The sequence below is a fragment of the Centropristis striata genome, chromosome 1, assembly GCF_030273125.1.
Source record: "Centropristis striata isolate RG_2023a ecotype Rhode Island chromosome 1, C.striata_1.0, whole genome shotgun sequence".
NCBI lineage: Eukaryota > Metazoa > Chordata > Actinopteri > Perciformes > Serranidae > Centropristis > Centropristis striata.
Window position 1 is genome coordinate 35,520,017 of NC_081517.1, and position 18,639 is coordinate 35,538,655.

At 39.5% G+C, this 18,639-nt stretch overlaps 1 protein-coding gene across 1 annotated transcript in view; it reads left to right on the top strand.

Annotated features, from left to right (window-relative positions):
- The first annotated feature begins 3,661 nt into the window (after positions 1-3,661).
- The window catches only part of pkn1a (protein kinase N1a), a 57,872-nt gene continuing 42,894 nt past the window's right edge, over positions 3,662-18,639 (top strand). Inside the window, exon 1 of the mRNA XM_059340205.1 lies at positions 3,662-4,526. Coding sequence (XP_059196188.1) covers positions 4,506-4,526 — 21 coding nt within the window. The 5' untranslated portion in view covers positions 3,662-4,505. The remainder of the gene's footprint in view (positions 4,527-18,639) is intronic.

The following is an 18,639-nucleotide window of genomic DNA, read 5'->3' on the forward strand; positions in this document are numbered from 1 at the left end:
CAAACGCGTGTATCAGCAGGCTGAATGAAACATAGCCTAATCAAAAACTTCCTTCCTTATTTCTTTTATTATTTTATTTTTTTTTACTGGAGATTTATCGTCACCCTGTTAAAATAATCACCTAACTCATTTTTTCAAGTTTTGCAGGAAACACAAAAACTTTGTAATGTAATGTAACAAAGGATGGCTATTGGCATAGTAATAGCACGGTGTGTAAATTATGTAACTTAAGAGAAATAAATGACTTAGGCAATTTTTTGAACATGCCTTTGTGACTTGAGCAAGATATGGTAACACTTTATTTTGAAGGTGTCTACATAAGAGTCACACAAGCCTGTCAGAAACATGACATGACAAGTATCACGAGCATTAATGTTACTTCAAAGTGTCATTAATGTTCATGACACATCCCATGTCATGTTTATGACATGCTCATGTCACTCTTATGTAGACACCTTCAAAATAAAGTGTTACCATATCTTGCTTAAGTCACAAAGGCATGTTCAAAAAATTGCCTAAGTCACATTTTATTTTGACTTAGGCATAATAAATCTGCCTAAGTCTCACACTTGACATAGGCCATTATCTTAAAGGGGTAAAATCACATGATCTGATCAACTGAGGATGTAGGTGATTTTGGCATAGGTGTCTGGCGTCATGAGGAGATGATTTAGGAAAAAAAAATTGACAAAAAATGACTTAGGTGTTTATTTTAACAGTGTGACGTTATATTACCAAAAAATAAGGATAATCATTACAAACAATACTACTTCTTGTTTTTATATTATAGCTGAACCAATTATACTAGCTTGATTGATTGTCAGAAAAATAATTAACTGGTTTGTATGTGACGATTTGGTGCTTTTTTCTATTTTCTGTAATTGTAAATTGAACATCTTTCTCACAAATTAGCTTGTAACAATAATTGTGTAATTGTGTGTATTGATTGTTGGGGGTGTTACAATATCAGAGTTTCACTATAAGATTATTGTGGACAAAATACTTCATGTAACAATAATTGTGGAATATGTATTAAAAAAATGGGGGAAACACCACAGTAAGGTGGAGAGAGATTTTGTAAACATAACTGTACAAAAGTATATAAAAAGAATAATTACCATGTATCCATAGTGAAAAGGTAGCCAGATAAAAATTGCTAAACAAATAATCCACACTGCCTAACAGAAAAGCCGGAGGGAGCAAGAGAAAGCAAAATGTCACTGGAATACTATAATAATATATATAATTGCCATTACATTTTAAAAACAATACAAAAATGTATGTAGTTTACACACTTTTTGACCGGCATAATGTTTTAAAACACATTTTTAAAGATAACAGGACAATGAGATGGATGTTTGAAAAGGTCCTCAAATTAATGAGGACATCTGGTCACACTATAATCCTTCACAGAACCCCTCAGCTATTGGTCTGATGACGATTTAGATTTGTGCATTCAAATGCAGAATCCTTTTATAGAGATTGCCCTATATTATGACTCATCACTCCCTTCTCAACAAATGCTATTCACAGACTGAATTAATGTGGATAAATTTGTTATATTCTCACAGTGTCATCTCCTTTGCGACTCAGAGAAAGTCGAGTCATACTCAGTGCTGACTGCAAGTGACTCAGGGTTTTTACTTTTGTTGTGAGTTGTGATAGTACAGTTTTATGTTACCTATGTATCTGATATGTAGATTGTATCCTGGAGCGTCTGAGTTACGATCTGTTCTTGCTTCTTTTCTATCCTGTCTTCCTGCCTTATTTCCATTTTGCAAATCATCTATGCAAACGTGTTCAGTTCAACTTCTCTATCAAAAACCTACCCACACCCACTCACGCCACCATAACATCACCTTACCCCTAATGAGCTTTTCTCCCTCTGCTTTCTTTCTATTTACCTCTCTCACACACAGACCAACACAAACAGACTTTGTAACACATTATTACCAGCTTGACTTTTGTTTGGAGAATTTTTATTGACATAGATAAAGGCGAAATGACACTTGATACTTCAGGTCGCATTCAATACTCTATTTCAGTTGTTTATTTCCATCCTTGAACTTGTAATGCAAGAAAAAACTACTTGTAATTATACCACTATAGGACCTCACTGTCTTAGCATTTTGTTGACTTTAAAACAGGAAACAACATAATAAGAAAATTGAACATTTTCTCAAGTACTGTACTGAGGTACAATTTTCTTTGACCTGTACTTGAGTATTTCCGCTTTATGCTACTTTACACTTCTACTCCCCTAGATTTTGGAGGCAAATACTGTACCTTTTAAATTAATTTATGTGAACTTTAGTCACTAGTTGCTTTGCAGCTTAAGTTAATACAAAATATAAATTAAATAAGTAGAGACCATATTGTGATGGGATCACACCATCTGCGACGTCGAAATAGGGCCAAACTAATCATCAAAATGAGCCTTCATTTTCAACTACACAACTGTAAAGTTCTCAAAATTTCTTCTATTTTATTTGCCATGATGACACATAAACACATAAAAACTCACAATGTAAAAACAATACAACCAACTATTTTTACAAAGAGGTTTGTCTATATATCATTCATACCCTGATTTATATCACATTTTGTTCTTAAAAACATTTTTAATGACTTTTGACAGTATTTTCTGATTTGTGAAATGATAAAAGACGATATCTCCATTTCCTTCAGTAAAAAACTTATCTATCAACAAAATAAAATAATAGCTCTGAAATGTGCTTTATCCAGTTTTCAGGTGTATGTCCTGTATATTTATGTAAATTCTGACATAGAATCTGAACATAAAATTAAAAAAACTTGTAATGTAAAAAAATATTGTCTAACAAACTGGGGAAGTTTCATGGGGCTTTTTTCAAAGCCCCGTAACAAGATATGATCGTTTTAATTTGATATTACAAAAAATGGGACGAGGCAGGCTTGGCATTCTGTAAAAATGGAAAAAAAGGGGTTCAATCATCACGGTTCCTATAAATAAACATGTTTTATGGGAATTTTTATGTATCGTTTTATTATATTTGAATTTTACCTTTACATGTTCATATTTGTAACCTATGTTTTACATTTTTCAGGTCTTAAACAGTTCATTGATCATATTTGTGGTTTTAACTGTCATAAATAGTACAATTTTATTTCAGATTTCATGATTTATTATGTATTTTTGGGCTCAATGTGTCAATAAAGTGGGTTAAAGTGAAAAAATAATTGTCAGATCATGTTGAAGTTGTGCTGAGAAAATACCAAATACCAAACATGAGTATAGTAAATATTATGTGGTAGCCTATATGAAGGGCAAATAGGCTCAGATCCCAGAGGGTTAAAAGTAGCTATAAAAAATTTTTTTTAAAACAACTAGGCCTATATTTAAAAAAACAACAACAAAAAAAACAATATTTTGATGCTTTTACTTAGGATTCCAAATGCAGGACTTTTGCTTGCAACGGAGTATTTTTGCATTGTATTTTTAAATTTGAGTACTTCTTCCATCCCTGTGTTGTTCTCATTAGACTCGACGTGTTCAACAGTTGGTTCATTAGAAGTTACAGTTGACAACGACAACATAGCGCAGGTCACATGATACATCCGGGCGCGCCCCCGCCGCCCAGCCCTTGACCAATGAACGCCCGGGCGGCATTGCTCTAGCGTCGGGAGCGCGCAGTGGGGTCTAGTGTACAAGTGGTATGTGCTGCTCTGCTTCAGTGACCCGCTGTTTGAATGTGATGAGGTGTTGTCTGCACTCATCCTGTGAACCGTAACGAAGAACGGGTTTTTTATTTTCTACCTTTGAGCGTTTTTTGACCTCAGCTTGCGGGATATTTTAACGGACAGACTCGCTTTCTATTGTCCCCTCGTTTTGACTGTATGAGCAGCTCGTGAAGGACTGACAGGCGGCTTTTTGTGTGTGGCATGTGCTAGAGACAAGAGACTGAGGCGTGTTCACGTTTCACGGATGTTACCGGGAAAAGAAGAGAGGGAAGAAGGGGCTTTCTTTCATTTCACGTTGCCCGTGGATGTGAGCTTATCTCGGCTGGGGTTCAGCAGGACATGACGGAGGAGCGGTGGATTTTATTGGGCTCTTTTGCTAGCTGTTGAATGGCAAGATGCACAATGACTGTTGAGCTTCTTTAGTTTTATTCGGATGCTGTTATGCGAAAGTCCTTTTTTTTTCTTCAAACGTGCAGACGCATTTCATTTTTGTGGAGTGAGAGCTAACGTTGTTTAAACACAGCACAGGGAGGATCAATTCAGGCGCGGCCAGGCAAACCAACAATGCGGATTACCTCTTGACTGTTTGCCTTTGTGTCAATACAGACTTTGTGTATAAAGTTTGAGATAACGCTCAGAGGACGAACAACCTGTCCTGTTAACAGTCATTTCATTTCATTGTCTTGGAAAGGAGACAATACGCTGACGTGAAGTCTAAATCCCACATGTGCACAGGTTGTCTGTGAAATTGCAAACTGGCTGACAACAGAGCAACAGGGACAACGATGGCGAACGACTCCATACAAGTAAGTTGAATAGATGAGATGTCCTGCAACCTGCCTGCATCGTCTGATTTAACTTCATGATTTGCTGCCTTTTGATTTTGAAAAGGATATTGGGTGGTCCTCTGACTTATACTCGAAAATTAATACTTTAAACCAGTGGATCCCAACATTTTGTTAGCTTGTTACCACTTAAAAGGAAGCCATATCTGTTTGTGACCCCCCTCATCACATGGCCTTAGTTGTGAGCAGTTAGACCAAAGAGTGATTTTAAAGTCAGATTTTTGTAGGCCGATGAGGTAAAAGCATCCAGTAAGCAAATTGAGAGAAATGTCAGGAGGAAGAAAAAAAAAAACCTGTAGAGCTGCAACAATAATCGATAAGTCAGAGGACAGGAAGATGCATGCCAAATATTTGGTTGATCGATTCATTTTTACAGTTATGTTTCATGTTTCAAAAAATGGCAAAACAAAAATGCTGTTTTCAGTCCCTCCAATATGGAGATGTCCTGCTTTCATATTAAAATTAATATCTGTGGCTTTTGGACTGAACATCACCTTGGACTTTAAGAAATTGAGATCGACATTTGTCACTATTTTATAGACCAAACGATTAATCATGTAAATAATTAATTTCATGTAAATAATGACGGCTTGCAGCCCTAATTATATTAAATGCATTTTTTCCCTTCTCTTAATCTTTTATGACCCCTAAGATTTTTCTTGGAATGCAACCCCCAAGTTGGGAACCACTGCTTTAAATGACAAAAAGGGTCAAACACAAATCCATTAGATGACAGGTCTGTATTGAAATATATCTTTTCTTTATATCTGTAATATTCCTGATTTTCCGGGGGGATCCCTGGAGGATTCTCGGGGACCTTTGGTGGACCAGGGACCCCACTGAGAGGAAACACCAACCACTCAGTAGAATTGGAAACGGATAGTTTGTCTCTTGTTAATAATGTATGATGGGACACTTTCTGGTTTTGGAGAGGGCTCATGCAGTGTTCAGTCACCTTGGTGTTGCACTGAATGTGCCATGATGTGGGTCATACTTGAGCTTTGTGCCTTCAGAGTGTTGTGTGTGTGTGGAAATACAGAGTAAAGGCAGGTGCACCCAGGCAAAATAGTGGTGTTTGTTATTAAACAACGCACCTTACTCACACCATTCCCAACTCCCATTTGGCATCACTCGCTCATGATGCATTAGTAAGCAAAAAGGCTGCTTCCTTTGCATTTTGCTAGGAGTAGTTGTGCGCTGAAGGCAAGCACCACAATTCCCTGATGTAGCACAATAGGCAATTGGTTATTTTATCTTTGCTTTGCTTTGCTGTCACTGAGCTTAGCGCAACGCTAGTAAAATGTCAACATTTATTTTGAAATCCTTACAACAGAGAGCGTGGGAAGGCAGATGAGATTCATGAAATTCATACAACTGAACTTAGTGAGCTACAGTTTCAGTAGAGCTTGACATACTTTGACATCCAAGTCTAAGCAAGTCTCGTGTATCAGTTGACCTGCAAATGTGGAGTCCAGAAATACAGGTGCTAGCCATCGTGCAGGTGAGGCAGGTGTATGTGCTTTACCTGTCAGTCAGTTGAGAATGCATTGCAGGCAGTGAAACATGAGACTAGTTAACATTGATATACACTATAATTAGAAGTAGCCAAGTCAGAGACAGGTGCAGGTGAAAATGTAGAAGTGAGACAATCAATACTAGGACTGACGAAGAACAAGTCCCCAACGTCATAAAATGCTGACTTAACACTTAACACTCCTTGTTTGCCCACATATCTTCCTCTTCTATAAATCTGCATCTTTATATTGATTAAATGCCAAGGCAGAACCCATGAATTTGTGGTGTGGATCCTAATCATAAAGTGGATAGACAATTTATTTTTCACTTTTGTAACCATTGCAAGATAAAGTATTTGACCTTGGTCGAGGTCTCCGCTCTTTAAGAGCCCTTTTGTCGATACAGGCTCATGTAGAAAATCATGTTCTCACAGAATACAGACTGGGATTGCCTGATGACATAACTTGCAGTCTACCTGTTGCTCAGTCCACTATTAACTCAACAGTTGAGTAGGTGTTTCTATTGATTCTCAAGACTTTCATTGTTGGTGGAGATCATGGTTTAAGTATTTGTCCTTGGGTCTATTCACAGTTTTAGTCTAGTATGAAATTCAACATCTTAGAGCTGAAATAATCAGCCGGTTGGTTGGCCAACATATAATTCATTGCTCTTTTGATAAGTGATGAATCTCTTTTACAGCTTAATTGCCAAACAACAGAGACACAAGGGAATAATCTGCAGACTCATTTTAAAAATCACTAATTGCAGTCACATAACATTTATCTTTGACATATCTCTCTACACATGGGCAATGTCTCCACTAACTGTTCCTTATCAGTTTTTTTCCCCCCCCTTAATTAGTTTCAGGAAGTCATGAACTCCAGCACGTGACTGTAATAAAATGAGCCACAGTATGTGTTTAATTATGCTGCTCAAGTGCAGCATGTTATCTTACTGCTTTTCAAAGCTTTATGACGGGTTAGTTTGCCACTTCAACCAGGTTTAATTCTATCTTTCATGCCTTAATGCCCCCTGGCTAGACAGCTTATTATGTAAACAGATGTAAAAGTGGCTTTCAATTACTCTGCATCAGAAATTCTCATATGGGAAACAATCAGGGTTAGAAAATCTGTGCCAGACAGATGCAGCTAAATTTAGTTATTAGTTTACTTCTCCAATGATCAGCTGGGAGATATGTCATTGATTGAGTGAACCACCCAACAACAACAGCAGATTTTGCTGCAGTCCACAAGAACAAACTAGTCATGTTCTTCTCCTAAAAACAGGACAGCGATCATCAGCAGATAAACAGAAATACCAAGATGATCAAAAGCAGTTCTGATGTTTCTTTTGGGGTGCTGTTTTAGTTTGTTTCGGCCAAACCCACATGGGGCTCACAGTTCAAGAAGGAAAGCAGAGAAGATGAGATGGAGATGGACAAAGCTCCCTTTGATCTTTGACTTACAGCAGGAAACAAGAGAGGGTGCTTTCTAGGCTGCTGTGTTGACAACACTGGAAACCATTATTCCCCTTCTTTGTCTTGATAGTCCAGAAACAAGAGCAAAGAATTAGTCGTTTTTTATTGGGTGTCTTTAGTGCGTAAGTTGAATGTGTAATGTGATGTGAACGGGTCAAAGTTCTAATATGAAAACACAGAAAAGCACCCTGGTAGCTACCTGGCTTTATTGTCTATTTTACTCCAAATCACCACCATGCTGTATTGAAGAGGACTTGAATCTAACGATTGGGACCATAAACTAATTTTGAGAATATTTTCTGAGGTAATAAGTAAAGTGAGAAGCAGGGTCAATTTCTCAGACTTCTATCAAATCTGACTTCTTTTTGAAGCCAGTGGAGTCGGCCCTTGCTGTCCATTACAAAGTACAGGTTAATGGCACTTTTGCATTGGCTCCCCAGAGCGCCCCAACACACATAAACTGTCTTTTTGTGCAAAATCAGTGGAATTCCCCTTTCAGCTGCTGTCATCATAGATATCAAGCAGGCAGTGGAGACCTACACCCCTCCCATGGCGTCCCATTTGTTTGCCCCTACAGGAAGACAATATTAAACAGCCCCAATAGGAGTCTGAACCCAACTGCGTCACACTTCCTGATAAAGGTTAGAGGGGGAGACAAGAATGGAATGGAGGGGGGGGATGTGTTGTTTCTGTACAATACAGTATACACTGAGGGATCTGCTTGTTCGACATGTTTTGCTCTTCGTTTGTTAGTTAGAAAAAGCCCAGACAACATGAGACACACTTCCCAAAATGTACATGAGCACAAATGTTCATGTTCACAAGTGCACACTCTCCCAAACACACAGATACAACAGCTGACACACACATACAGAGTCAGACACTCCAGGGAATGCATAGGAGTGCTTCCCATAAGCCTTACCATGACGTAAGGAGACAGTTATGTGCACAGAGTAGGCTTTTCTCAGCGCTGCCCTGTGGCCATGTAGGCAGACAGAATCCACAATAATGCACCAAGGAACAGTTGAGCAACTGGAGACTTGGAGAGAGAGCCAGTATGCTCATTCATTTTTCTGTCAGGCGTCTCAGTTTAATAAAACAATGTAGTCTAACAGGACTCCCTATCATATGATACAATTTCTCACATGAACAATGCTATATTTAGGCTTGTAACACATGATCAAAACCTCATATTGGCTCTACTGACTGTGTGCTTTATGTTGTCTGACATTCAAGGAAATTATAGCATCTATAAAACAGTTACCAACCTAATGCATAATGGATTAGTAAAGCAACTGAACATGTAGATGAATGAAGCAGAAATGCATCCCATGAATTTTTCTAATTCCCATGTGATTATGATCAAAAAGGCTCCTTGCGTAGTCAGCGCTGAAGTTACAATCTATGCTGCATCTAAGTGTTTGGCACAGTCAGGCTACTGTCCTCTGTTGATTGGCTCTATTCAGTGTCTCCATATGGTTTTCACATTACAGACGCTCATCTATGTCCCAGTCATGGGCCATTTTCCAGAGCAAAGCTTTAAAGTACTCGCTATCTAGTTGGTCTTTGTCATGGATGTGTTTATTCAAGTTTGTCATTAAAATGCAGCTGAACTGGAATATAGGTTCTTCTTTTTAAGGTGTATAAAACAACAAAAATATAAAGATGAGACTACTTTGAGACTGGACCACAAAACTTTGGATAAGAAGCTGCTAATTGTTCCACTATGTTCACTGGCGAGACTAACTGTGTCTGTCTGCTGTTTGGTGTCTAGCAGCTAGTGTACTGTGGGTTTATCAGAGCTTTTACTCTGAAAACAGCTGACTGCTGTGGCCAAAAATGAAGCTCTCAGAGTAGCGACAGTGAACCAAAACAGTAGAGTTTGAGCTCTGTAAAGCCAAAGGAAGCTGCGTTCATTATGTATATGCATTAGAGCTGCTTTAAAGTGCTCAGAAAAATTAAAACATTAACATGCATTTCCACGACACTTGGCGCTGAGAAATGTGATATGAAACGCTCCTGCACAGCTTCTGAATTAACTTAATCGTGGAATTGTTTTGGCCAACTACAATCTTCTGTTTCTAAGAGAGAAGTGCTGACACAGCTTATAGTTGGCTGCCGACTAGACCAGCTGTGTTCAGACGTTTTCCCCGAATAAATTAAGTCTCTCATGACTGAAATGCAGTTGCGCAGCCCATTGTTAACAGATTATACCGTCGTTCATTAATGAAATGCATCATGTCTAACCTTTTGCACTGTGACTTGGCCATTTTGAAAAGCACTTCTGTAGTCGGCTCATTGCTGCTCTGATAGCAGCAGTTCACATGTGGGTAAGGCTTTGCTTGGGCCTGAGGGTGGAGGGCTGAGGGAAGGGGAGGTCTAAAGGGCATTATGCTGATGATGAGGCTCTACAGCCGCAGCACTACAATAGCTTGTATTGTCTGACACCAGCAGCCCAGATCACATTCAGTTCACTGTGAGTTCATTTTCCTCATCCTGGCGGGAGCATGTTGGTGACCACACCCTTACCATCCAACTAACCAACCGGGCTGCACACCCTCATGCTGGGTAGCAAAGCTCCACATACCATGTGTGGTTAATGGTGTTTGAGTTGCTTATGTCCAGAAATGAGCAGGAGTGTTTTTAAAACTGTGTTTGGGCTTCACAGTTTTTGCCCTCTTTCTTTATCACTCATTCACATCTCGCCTTCCCTCTGTGCAAATACCCTATAATTCCCATGACCTCATAGTAATGTACCCCTACATTCCTGCTTCACATGGACCCCTCCTTCTCCCCAGACACACACACACACACACACCCACAGGCCAGCAACGCTGAGCTCACACACTGTCATTACATCACCGATCACCCTTGGCCAATGAACCCCACCAGTTGTAGTAGGACTGGAAAACAGCAGGAGTGGTCAAGACGATGTAGAGGAGCAAGTAGGTCAGGGTGGGTCACTCAGCCAAAACTCAGCTTTAACAGACATTTTATTGCTGTGTTTGTTTGTTTCAAAGAGTTTACAGATGCTGTAGTTGTGTACCAATCCTTCTTTGTTTTATTCTTTTGAAGTTTCATTATATAACTGCAGTAATTTCTCACTTTCCCTCTCACATGGCTTGTCAACACCAGCAGCCTTATACTGACATACCTTGACCCTTGACCCTTCCTCATTATGGCAGTGCCCAGGGCCCCCGGGCCACATGCATCGATTTCAGCCCCATGCATCAGCACTGCCACGCTGTTTAAACAGCCACTCCGCTCGGTTAACTATCACTGGAGCTGCTGCTTTTGCAGGAATCGACAGCTTCAAATGTATGTTGAGAGATGTAGAAAGAGCGGTTGAAAGCCTAGTTAGTATCCTGTGTTCAAATATGAGGCTCGACATTCGGGATGAAAAATTTATTTAGTTGTTCTGGTGACCCTCCCAGCAAGTAAACAAAGTAGTTCGGTCTGCCTGTTTGTGTAAAACCCAACATTGAGCTGTCACATGCTTTCGTTGTTGCATTAAAAGGTCAAAGATTTTTTTTCTTAGTAGAAAGAAATCAACAGAGCATTATGTCGTAATCTCTTGGAGGGTTTTCAGTTTGGTGAAATGCACTCTTCCACAAATAGGACAAGATATTTGAGGACTGCTAAGCTGGTGCAATATTAGAGCCGTAGTTTACTAGAGACACCATCAGGAAACAGCATATTTTGATAGAGATTTTGTATTAAGTATGTGTATTTACATCTGTATTCCATTGCTTTAATAGTGCTTGGATGAACAATATGTGCAAGACTTGGAAAATAAACATTCCCTCATAGCTTAAATGTTTTTAATTTTTGAACAGGTCCCACCCTGCCACCCCTTATGTGGACAATGTTCTCATCCTTTTGCACGCATAATGGTGATTCATGCATGGTGATTTCCCCCACAGCAGGAGGCCGGCTGGTAAACAGTTCATGAACAAAGCAATATCAGCCAACTTAATGGGATAAACTAGGCATGGTTCCCTCAAGCTCACACTGCAACGAAAAAGCATAAAAACGCACAAATATGTGTGAACCTCATTAGAGGGATCACAGTTATTTTTATCTGATCATGTTTAGCATACTTTGACACCTATCAACTGGAGGTTTGTTCTATTTAATCATTTAATTTAACAGGTAATAAACTATATATTTTCTGTTTCTTTACAGCCTTTAGACCGTATCCGTTAGCGTGACCAGTGGGGAAAATACTTAATCTTGCTTGCCATGTCGCTATGGAATTAGAGGGAATTTGAATACAGTTTTTTCCCTTGCAGGGTTTGAAGAAGGTTGCCAAAAGTAGTCTCTAAATAATATTCCGGCCCTCCATTACCAGGTTAAACCAACCTCACTGTAAGTTTTACTACAGAAAACCCCTGGTGGACCTGGCAGACTGAGCATGACTTGGCATACATTTGTGGTCTTGGACCAAAAAATAAATATTATTTTCGCTCTATGGTCTTTAGTGACTCTATCTAAAAAGATGACAGACTGATGGCAGAGTTTCCATGGCATATTGTGGGCTCCAAAATATTTTCTGTCAAATTTAGAAACTCTGTGGCTTAACCATGTAGTATGTCAGGATGTGGTGACCAATTAAAATGGCAAATTGGTGCATATAATGCAAGTAAATGGTGGAAACGAGCAGCAAAAATGTCAAACTGAAAGCGATGGAGGATGTTGGTTAGGGAAGGATGCTGTGTCATGTCTGACTGACCACAGAGCAGCTTGAAACTTGCATATGGTAGATAAGATTAATACGAGTCACCATAATGCTACATTACACATAATGTGGTAATGAAGTAAACACATCAGATAAATTACACAATCTGTAGCGTGCTTAAGTCAGTCAAAAGTTTAACAAAGCTTGTTAAGGAAGTCTACAGTAATTTGGTTAGTTTTGATGCACTTCACAATGATTTTGCAGGTGGTGCCCAAAACAGGTAATTTGGTAATTTAGCTTTACTATTTGACTATTACTATTTCACATACTTTAATTGATTTTGTGAATTGTCAAAGAAATGTTTACTGGCCAACAAGGATGTGGAAATGGTCAGGTCAGATTATAGTCTGTTGGGTGCTACAGCAATGGAAAAAAATATAGACAAAAATTTCTTGTTTTTTGGGAATATTTTGAACAGTTTGTAAATGGTTGTGTTCATGTTCAGTAGTGTGTAGCACTACTTATACTGGGCTTTTGAGGCTGATATTGATATTTGTTTTTTTTCTTTGTCTGTATTGCGATTTTGAGAAAACATTTGATTAATTGTCTAGCCCCAATTGATACATATTGTAGCGCCTTGGTACTCAAGTGGTTAAATCGTCACATTATCACAACATCTTGGGTTCTGTTGCAGCCTTGGGACCATTACTACATGCTGTACCCCCTTAAAAGAATTTAATTTTGATTTAACAATTAGAAAGCATTACATGTTGCAGTTAGAAAATCTCTGGTGGATAGGCTGTGGAAATCTAGAGTAGAATTTCTCTACTTCAGTCGGAGGAGACTCTTTCTGTACACGCTTTGCTGTCTTGTGGCCTGTTTAATGAGACGTTAGTTCTCTCACTCAAGCAGGAGAAGGGCAGAGAGTGTTTCTACCATGAAAAGTGGTTGCCAGCAGGAGTAGCCACCGAGGGAAATGGTGACAATGGTCCAAGTCTAGTTACCAGAGGCAACAGGGCAGTTTCTCCTGTCAAGCCCTGTAGTAATGAAACCCACTCATTCTTTAAGAGTTGCTCATCAGTCCTCACCCACAGCCATCACTGAATGATTGGCAGTTCTTTGCTGGCTGATCTTTACAGAGCCAGAGATGTCGCAGTGATGATGTGTTGGAGGGAGTGTTACACCAACACTTGCCAGACGCTGATGTACGGTGGTATATCAGTGTTAAAGAGGCTGTCATTACCTTTCATTAATCATATTTCAGTGTAGCCCCTTCTTTTTTTATTACTTCCACTGCGACATTACAGAAATATTTTCAGGCCTCTGACCAAACTCCCCCTGATGAATAGTTCTGGACCAGCAGCAACAGTCGTGAGTGTAAAGTGATCTACTATGTTGCCCTTCTGTTATCGTACTCCCCTCTTTTCTCCCTCCTTCCTGTCCAGGCTACACACCAGCTGCTCTCCTCCTCGTCTCCCTCTACAGCCCGCCCTCTTGTTTTCCCGTTTGGATATAGTCGGACCTCAAGAGCCGTCCTCCACTGGGGATAATTAGAAGGAAAAGACTTTTGCTTTTAAGTGCTGTTGTTGCTTTTAACCAGCCTGCAGCCAAAAACACTGCACACTTGCAGGCTAAACAGGGTTACCTCTCTGAATAAGTTATTACATCTTGCTAATTGTCTCATCCACAAACCTGCTCTGTTAATATATATCGATGGAGACTGTTGGCGGTCTGGCGTATTTCCACAGTCGGAAAACATTTTATCAGCATCTAAAAATAAATACAGTAGATTGCTGTATGATGGCTTTGGTAAACAGATTAAAAATGCATGTGAGTATTTCATATTTGTTTTGACTGCGTAAAGTTGGCAAATATTTAGAAGCATGATTTTTAGATAAGATCTTCCCCTGCAGCATAGACAGGCTTTGTCAAAGTTAATGTGCGTGTGTGTGTTTTGTGCGTCATATACAGCGGGTGTGACTTGTAAGATATAAATAGGCTATGGGAGTTATTAAAGTCTCCCCACAAACAATCCCTCTCATTAGAAAGGGTTGGAGATCGAGTTACACTGATAACATTGGGCCCACTGGGAGGTTCAGCGACTCGGGCTGAAAACTCTGGGTGGGTGCTTGGATGGTTGGCTAGCTGGGTGGAGCTGCAGTCAAATCACTTTCAATTAAATCAGTTCAAAATGTAAAAGAGACATCATTATTTATTTAACATTAGTATTGAGACTCTTGGTTCGTTATTAGATATGTTGAGCTACTCTAACCAGAAAGAACAACAATTGAGAAGTGAACCAAATCTAAATAAAGAAGTTGTGTCTGTTGTGTCACCGCTCCATGTTTTACTCTTGTTATGCCAGGCATTATGTTAAATTGAAATCAGAGTAAAAATCCTCTGTGACAGGACACATTTGAATATGGTCATATACATCTACCAGGTCTCAGGCCGTGAAATATGACGATATTTGTTGTTAAAACTAAATCAATTGTCTATTGCATGTATATTTTTTCTATATGATTTCAAATGCTGGGTCAAAAAACTATTGCTTTTATCAACATTTTAAACAGCATCCCAAATTTTTTGGAATCAGGGTTGTATTTAATTCACACAAAGTATACAATAACTGGCTTTACCATCAAATAGACTTTCTAATTGAATTACCAGAAAACATGCTCTATTGGATACATGGCATTATGGATATTTGAAATGCCTCCCTCCATGCTGCCAGCGCCCAGCTCTCCCCCCCCAGCTCCACCCAGCGGGTGAGCGAGGAGCCCCAGCAAAAGGGCGCTGCTCATCTGCATGCACCGCACAAGCTGCAGCGACAGAGCTGGCAAAGGGCAGAAGAATTGGCAGGGAGCCAGAAAATGGCAAAGCTGTCGATTTCATTGCTTTTTAATTGTGTAATAAATATACAAATGTGAATTGGGTTGTAATCTGCAGAAATTGTTATAATAAGCTGTATCAATTTTTATTCCAAACAATACCTGATGGCCTACATTACCCATAATGCAACTGCACCTCTGAGGACTTGGTCGAAGACTCAACTGACGCTGACTCAACACTCTCACTTGAAGTGATTTATCAGACTTTACACAGTTCCATCTGGAGCCACAACAGACTTTACATTACCTTTTTTCTCATATGCAGTAGCACTATTCTAGTAGGGGCGGCTGTGGCTCAGTTGGTAGAGTTGGTTGGCCCCCAACCGAAGGGTTGGTGGTACGATCCCTGACCGTTGCAGCCTACATGTCGAAGTATCCTTGAGCAAGATACTGAACCCCAAATTGCTCCCGATGCTGTGTTCATCGGTGTGTGAATGAATTCCCAATGGTGGCAGGTGGGACCGTTTAGGGTAGCCTCTGCCACCAGTATGAATGTGTGTGTGAAAGGGTGAATGAGCGCAGTCTGTGGCTTTGAGTGGTCGCAAAGCGACTAGAAAAGCGCTATATAAGTGCAGGTCCATGTACCATCCATATCCTGAGTAAATGGGCTACAATCAGTGAACTTCCCCTTTAACTTATAATGCAAGTCCTTTTGTAGTTGCTGTGCAATACCTGTTCTCTAAGGAAAAAACCCAAAGTCAAATGTTATTTGCAGACCTTAAGGTGGTGCTGTAAAAACAAATTTAGTCAGGCTTATTTAAACAGTGCATGTTTGCAGATGCAACACAGTGCCACATTATGATGTCCTCGTGCAGTCCTGGCAGACAGCAGTGCAAATAAATGAACAATACCGAGCCATAGCAAGAACACACAGTTGGGAGTAAATATTCTCCCTCTGTGTTTCTATTTCAACCTCCACCTTCAGCTCATGTCTGGACTGTAAGTTGTCTTCTTTGCAGCCAAAGCTCGTATTGCACGGGTCACTTGAGTTCTTTAACACTCAGTCGGTATGACATCCTGCTCTGCCTTCATTCAGCTCCTGCTCATTCGAATGCCGGCAAGCCTGAACGCAGAGGGATCGTTAGAGATTGCTGAGGAAAAGGAGGGGACAGGTGTTTCCTGGTGTGTTACCTAGAGGCTGTGCTGTCATAGAAACAGCTGGCAACAGGATGAGGTCATAGTTTTTCTCCCTAATGATTTATACACCTTTATGCACACACACCTGTCTTTTTATTTTTTCAGCCAAAGGTTGTCTTATTTAGGAAGTCTTTCCTATTTAAATGACATGGGGCATTTGGTATTCATGGTTCTCCTCCGAACACCATTTACATTTCACTACTTTTTTTAGAAGCCGTAATGAAAGTGGACTCTCTCAGAGGACAATTAACTAAAGCGCAGGCTCTAAAATTATATTTGGCTATGTAATTAGAGATTGGATTGAAATGCTTTTCCCTTCCCACTTGATTAAACTGTTGATTACATTAAGCTGTGGTTATTCAATCAGGTCCATTATCCCCAAATACTTTATATAACCTGTTTCAAACATAACCAAACCTCCCCTGCTTTTAATTTAGTAAGATGGCATCTACTTCTCAGCTAAAACATCCATCTATTCTATTCTATTCTATTCTATTCTTTATCTACGGTCTCCAGTAATGTGTTGTTCCACACCTGCATCCAAAACAATATGCCTTTATTTTTAAACCAAATATTCAACTTGTATCTGCTTGGGCCTCTGTAAAGCTGAGTGCTTTTAACAATATTAAACATGGGAATGTTGACAGATTTAATGGATTAAAGCAAAAAGAATTATGTAACAGGTAAAACTTAATATGAAAACAGCTGCTTGTTTGTTATACCAGAACTGCTCTTGCACAACCTAGACGACAGATGCTGGATTACGTCACCTGGTAAATTTGACAGATACAAAAAAAATAACATACTGTATTTCTTCTGTCAACTAGGATAAAACCTGGCCATTTGATTCGTAGCTTGTATCTATTTACTACGTTACTGAGATTTAATGCCTTATGAAATGTAAAAAAAAATGTATGTAAGGACTAGGGCAGTCATTGAATATAATTTAAAAAAAACACATTCATACATAGAACATGATATAAGATTGTTAATCTTGCATGGAAACTTGGAAATGTAAGTAGTTATGTGTGTCGTTCTATTGATTTGCCCTGTCAAGGACATAAAGCAAAACGGTAATTGAGTGGGACAAACCTATGTACTTTTTTTTTTTTTTTTGGACAGCCTTCCAATGAAAACTGCATTTATATTTGATTCATGGCAATTTAAATGTATTTGCTCTTAAGACACATCACTTGTAATGCATCCAACTAAGACCACATAATCACAGTTGGTGAGCGGAACTTGTTCCTGCAGGTCCTGTAACACACACACACACACACACACACACACACACACACACACACACACACACACACACACACACACACAGACCTGCTGCACAGTTCTCTGCTGATGTTGCCACACCTGAACCCAACTGTCAAAACCGTTATTGCTGTGACACACACACACACACACACACACAGTGATTCCCGGGGGTGCTCTACAGGCACATCAATGTGCACTTCCACGTCTTTCTCAGTTATATTCATCATGTACTGCCAGGTAGTCTCCCATGGGTGCTCTCAATACACAAATGTGATGTCCTTGTAGCCAGTTTCTCCTTCTACCCACATGCTCACACACATTGTGGCAAACACACATTGCAACTTGTAGGTGTGACGTGATCACGGTCAGCTGTTAGTCGGGGCTCAGCTGAACCGACTAATAAGCAACGGGCTTTTTAAAACATGATCTTCCTCATAATTCTTATCTAATCATCCTTCTAATGAAAAAAAAAAAGTATTTACTTTTGGGATTTTTTTTCTGTTTTAGGGATAATCTTTTTTTTTTTCCTTTTTGTCTACAATTTATAAAATAGCCACAACACTTGGTAGTGTAATCAGTAATGTTTATTTGTTAAATTCAGGTGCACACTGGAAGCAGTTCTTCAATTGAAAGTAATTTCAATGAAAATGGTCATCAAAGTATTTGTATTGTATTCCTTTACAGAGTATTTTTTAACATTGTGGTGGTCTAGAGGTTTAAGACACTGACTGTCTTTGGACTGTTGGCAAATGTTGGAACACTGATGGTGAAAATAGTATAATCCTTATACCTGCTAAACATCAGCATCTTTGCATTGTCATTGCAAGCATGTTGGCATGCATTTATCTGCCATATTGAGTCCCAGACTGTCCCTCCTCACTCCACTGATCCAGACGATGTATATCAGGTTATCACATGATTATGCTTCTGGCTTCTTTACTCACTCACTGTTTGTTAGGAGGTGGTGTTAGACCCTGTGTGTCTGGCCATCAGACAGCTTAGAGTGTTAATCTCTCCCGCTAAACCCACTGCTTCACTGCCAGCACTACAACTTTTTTTCTCTCTCTCGCTCTCGCTCTCGCTCTTGCGCTCTCTGTCATCTACTTTCTC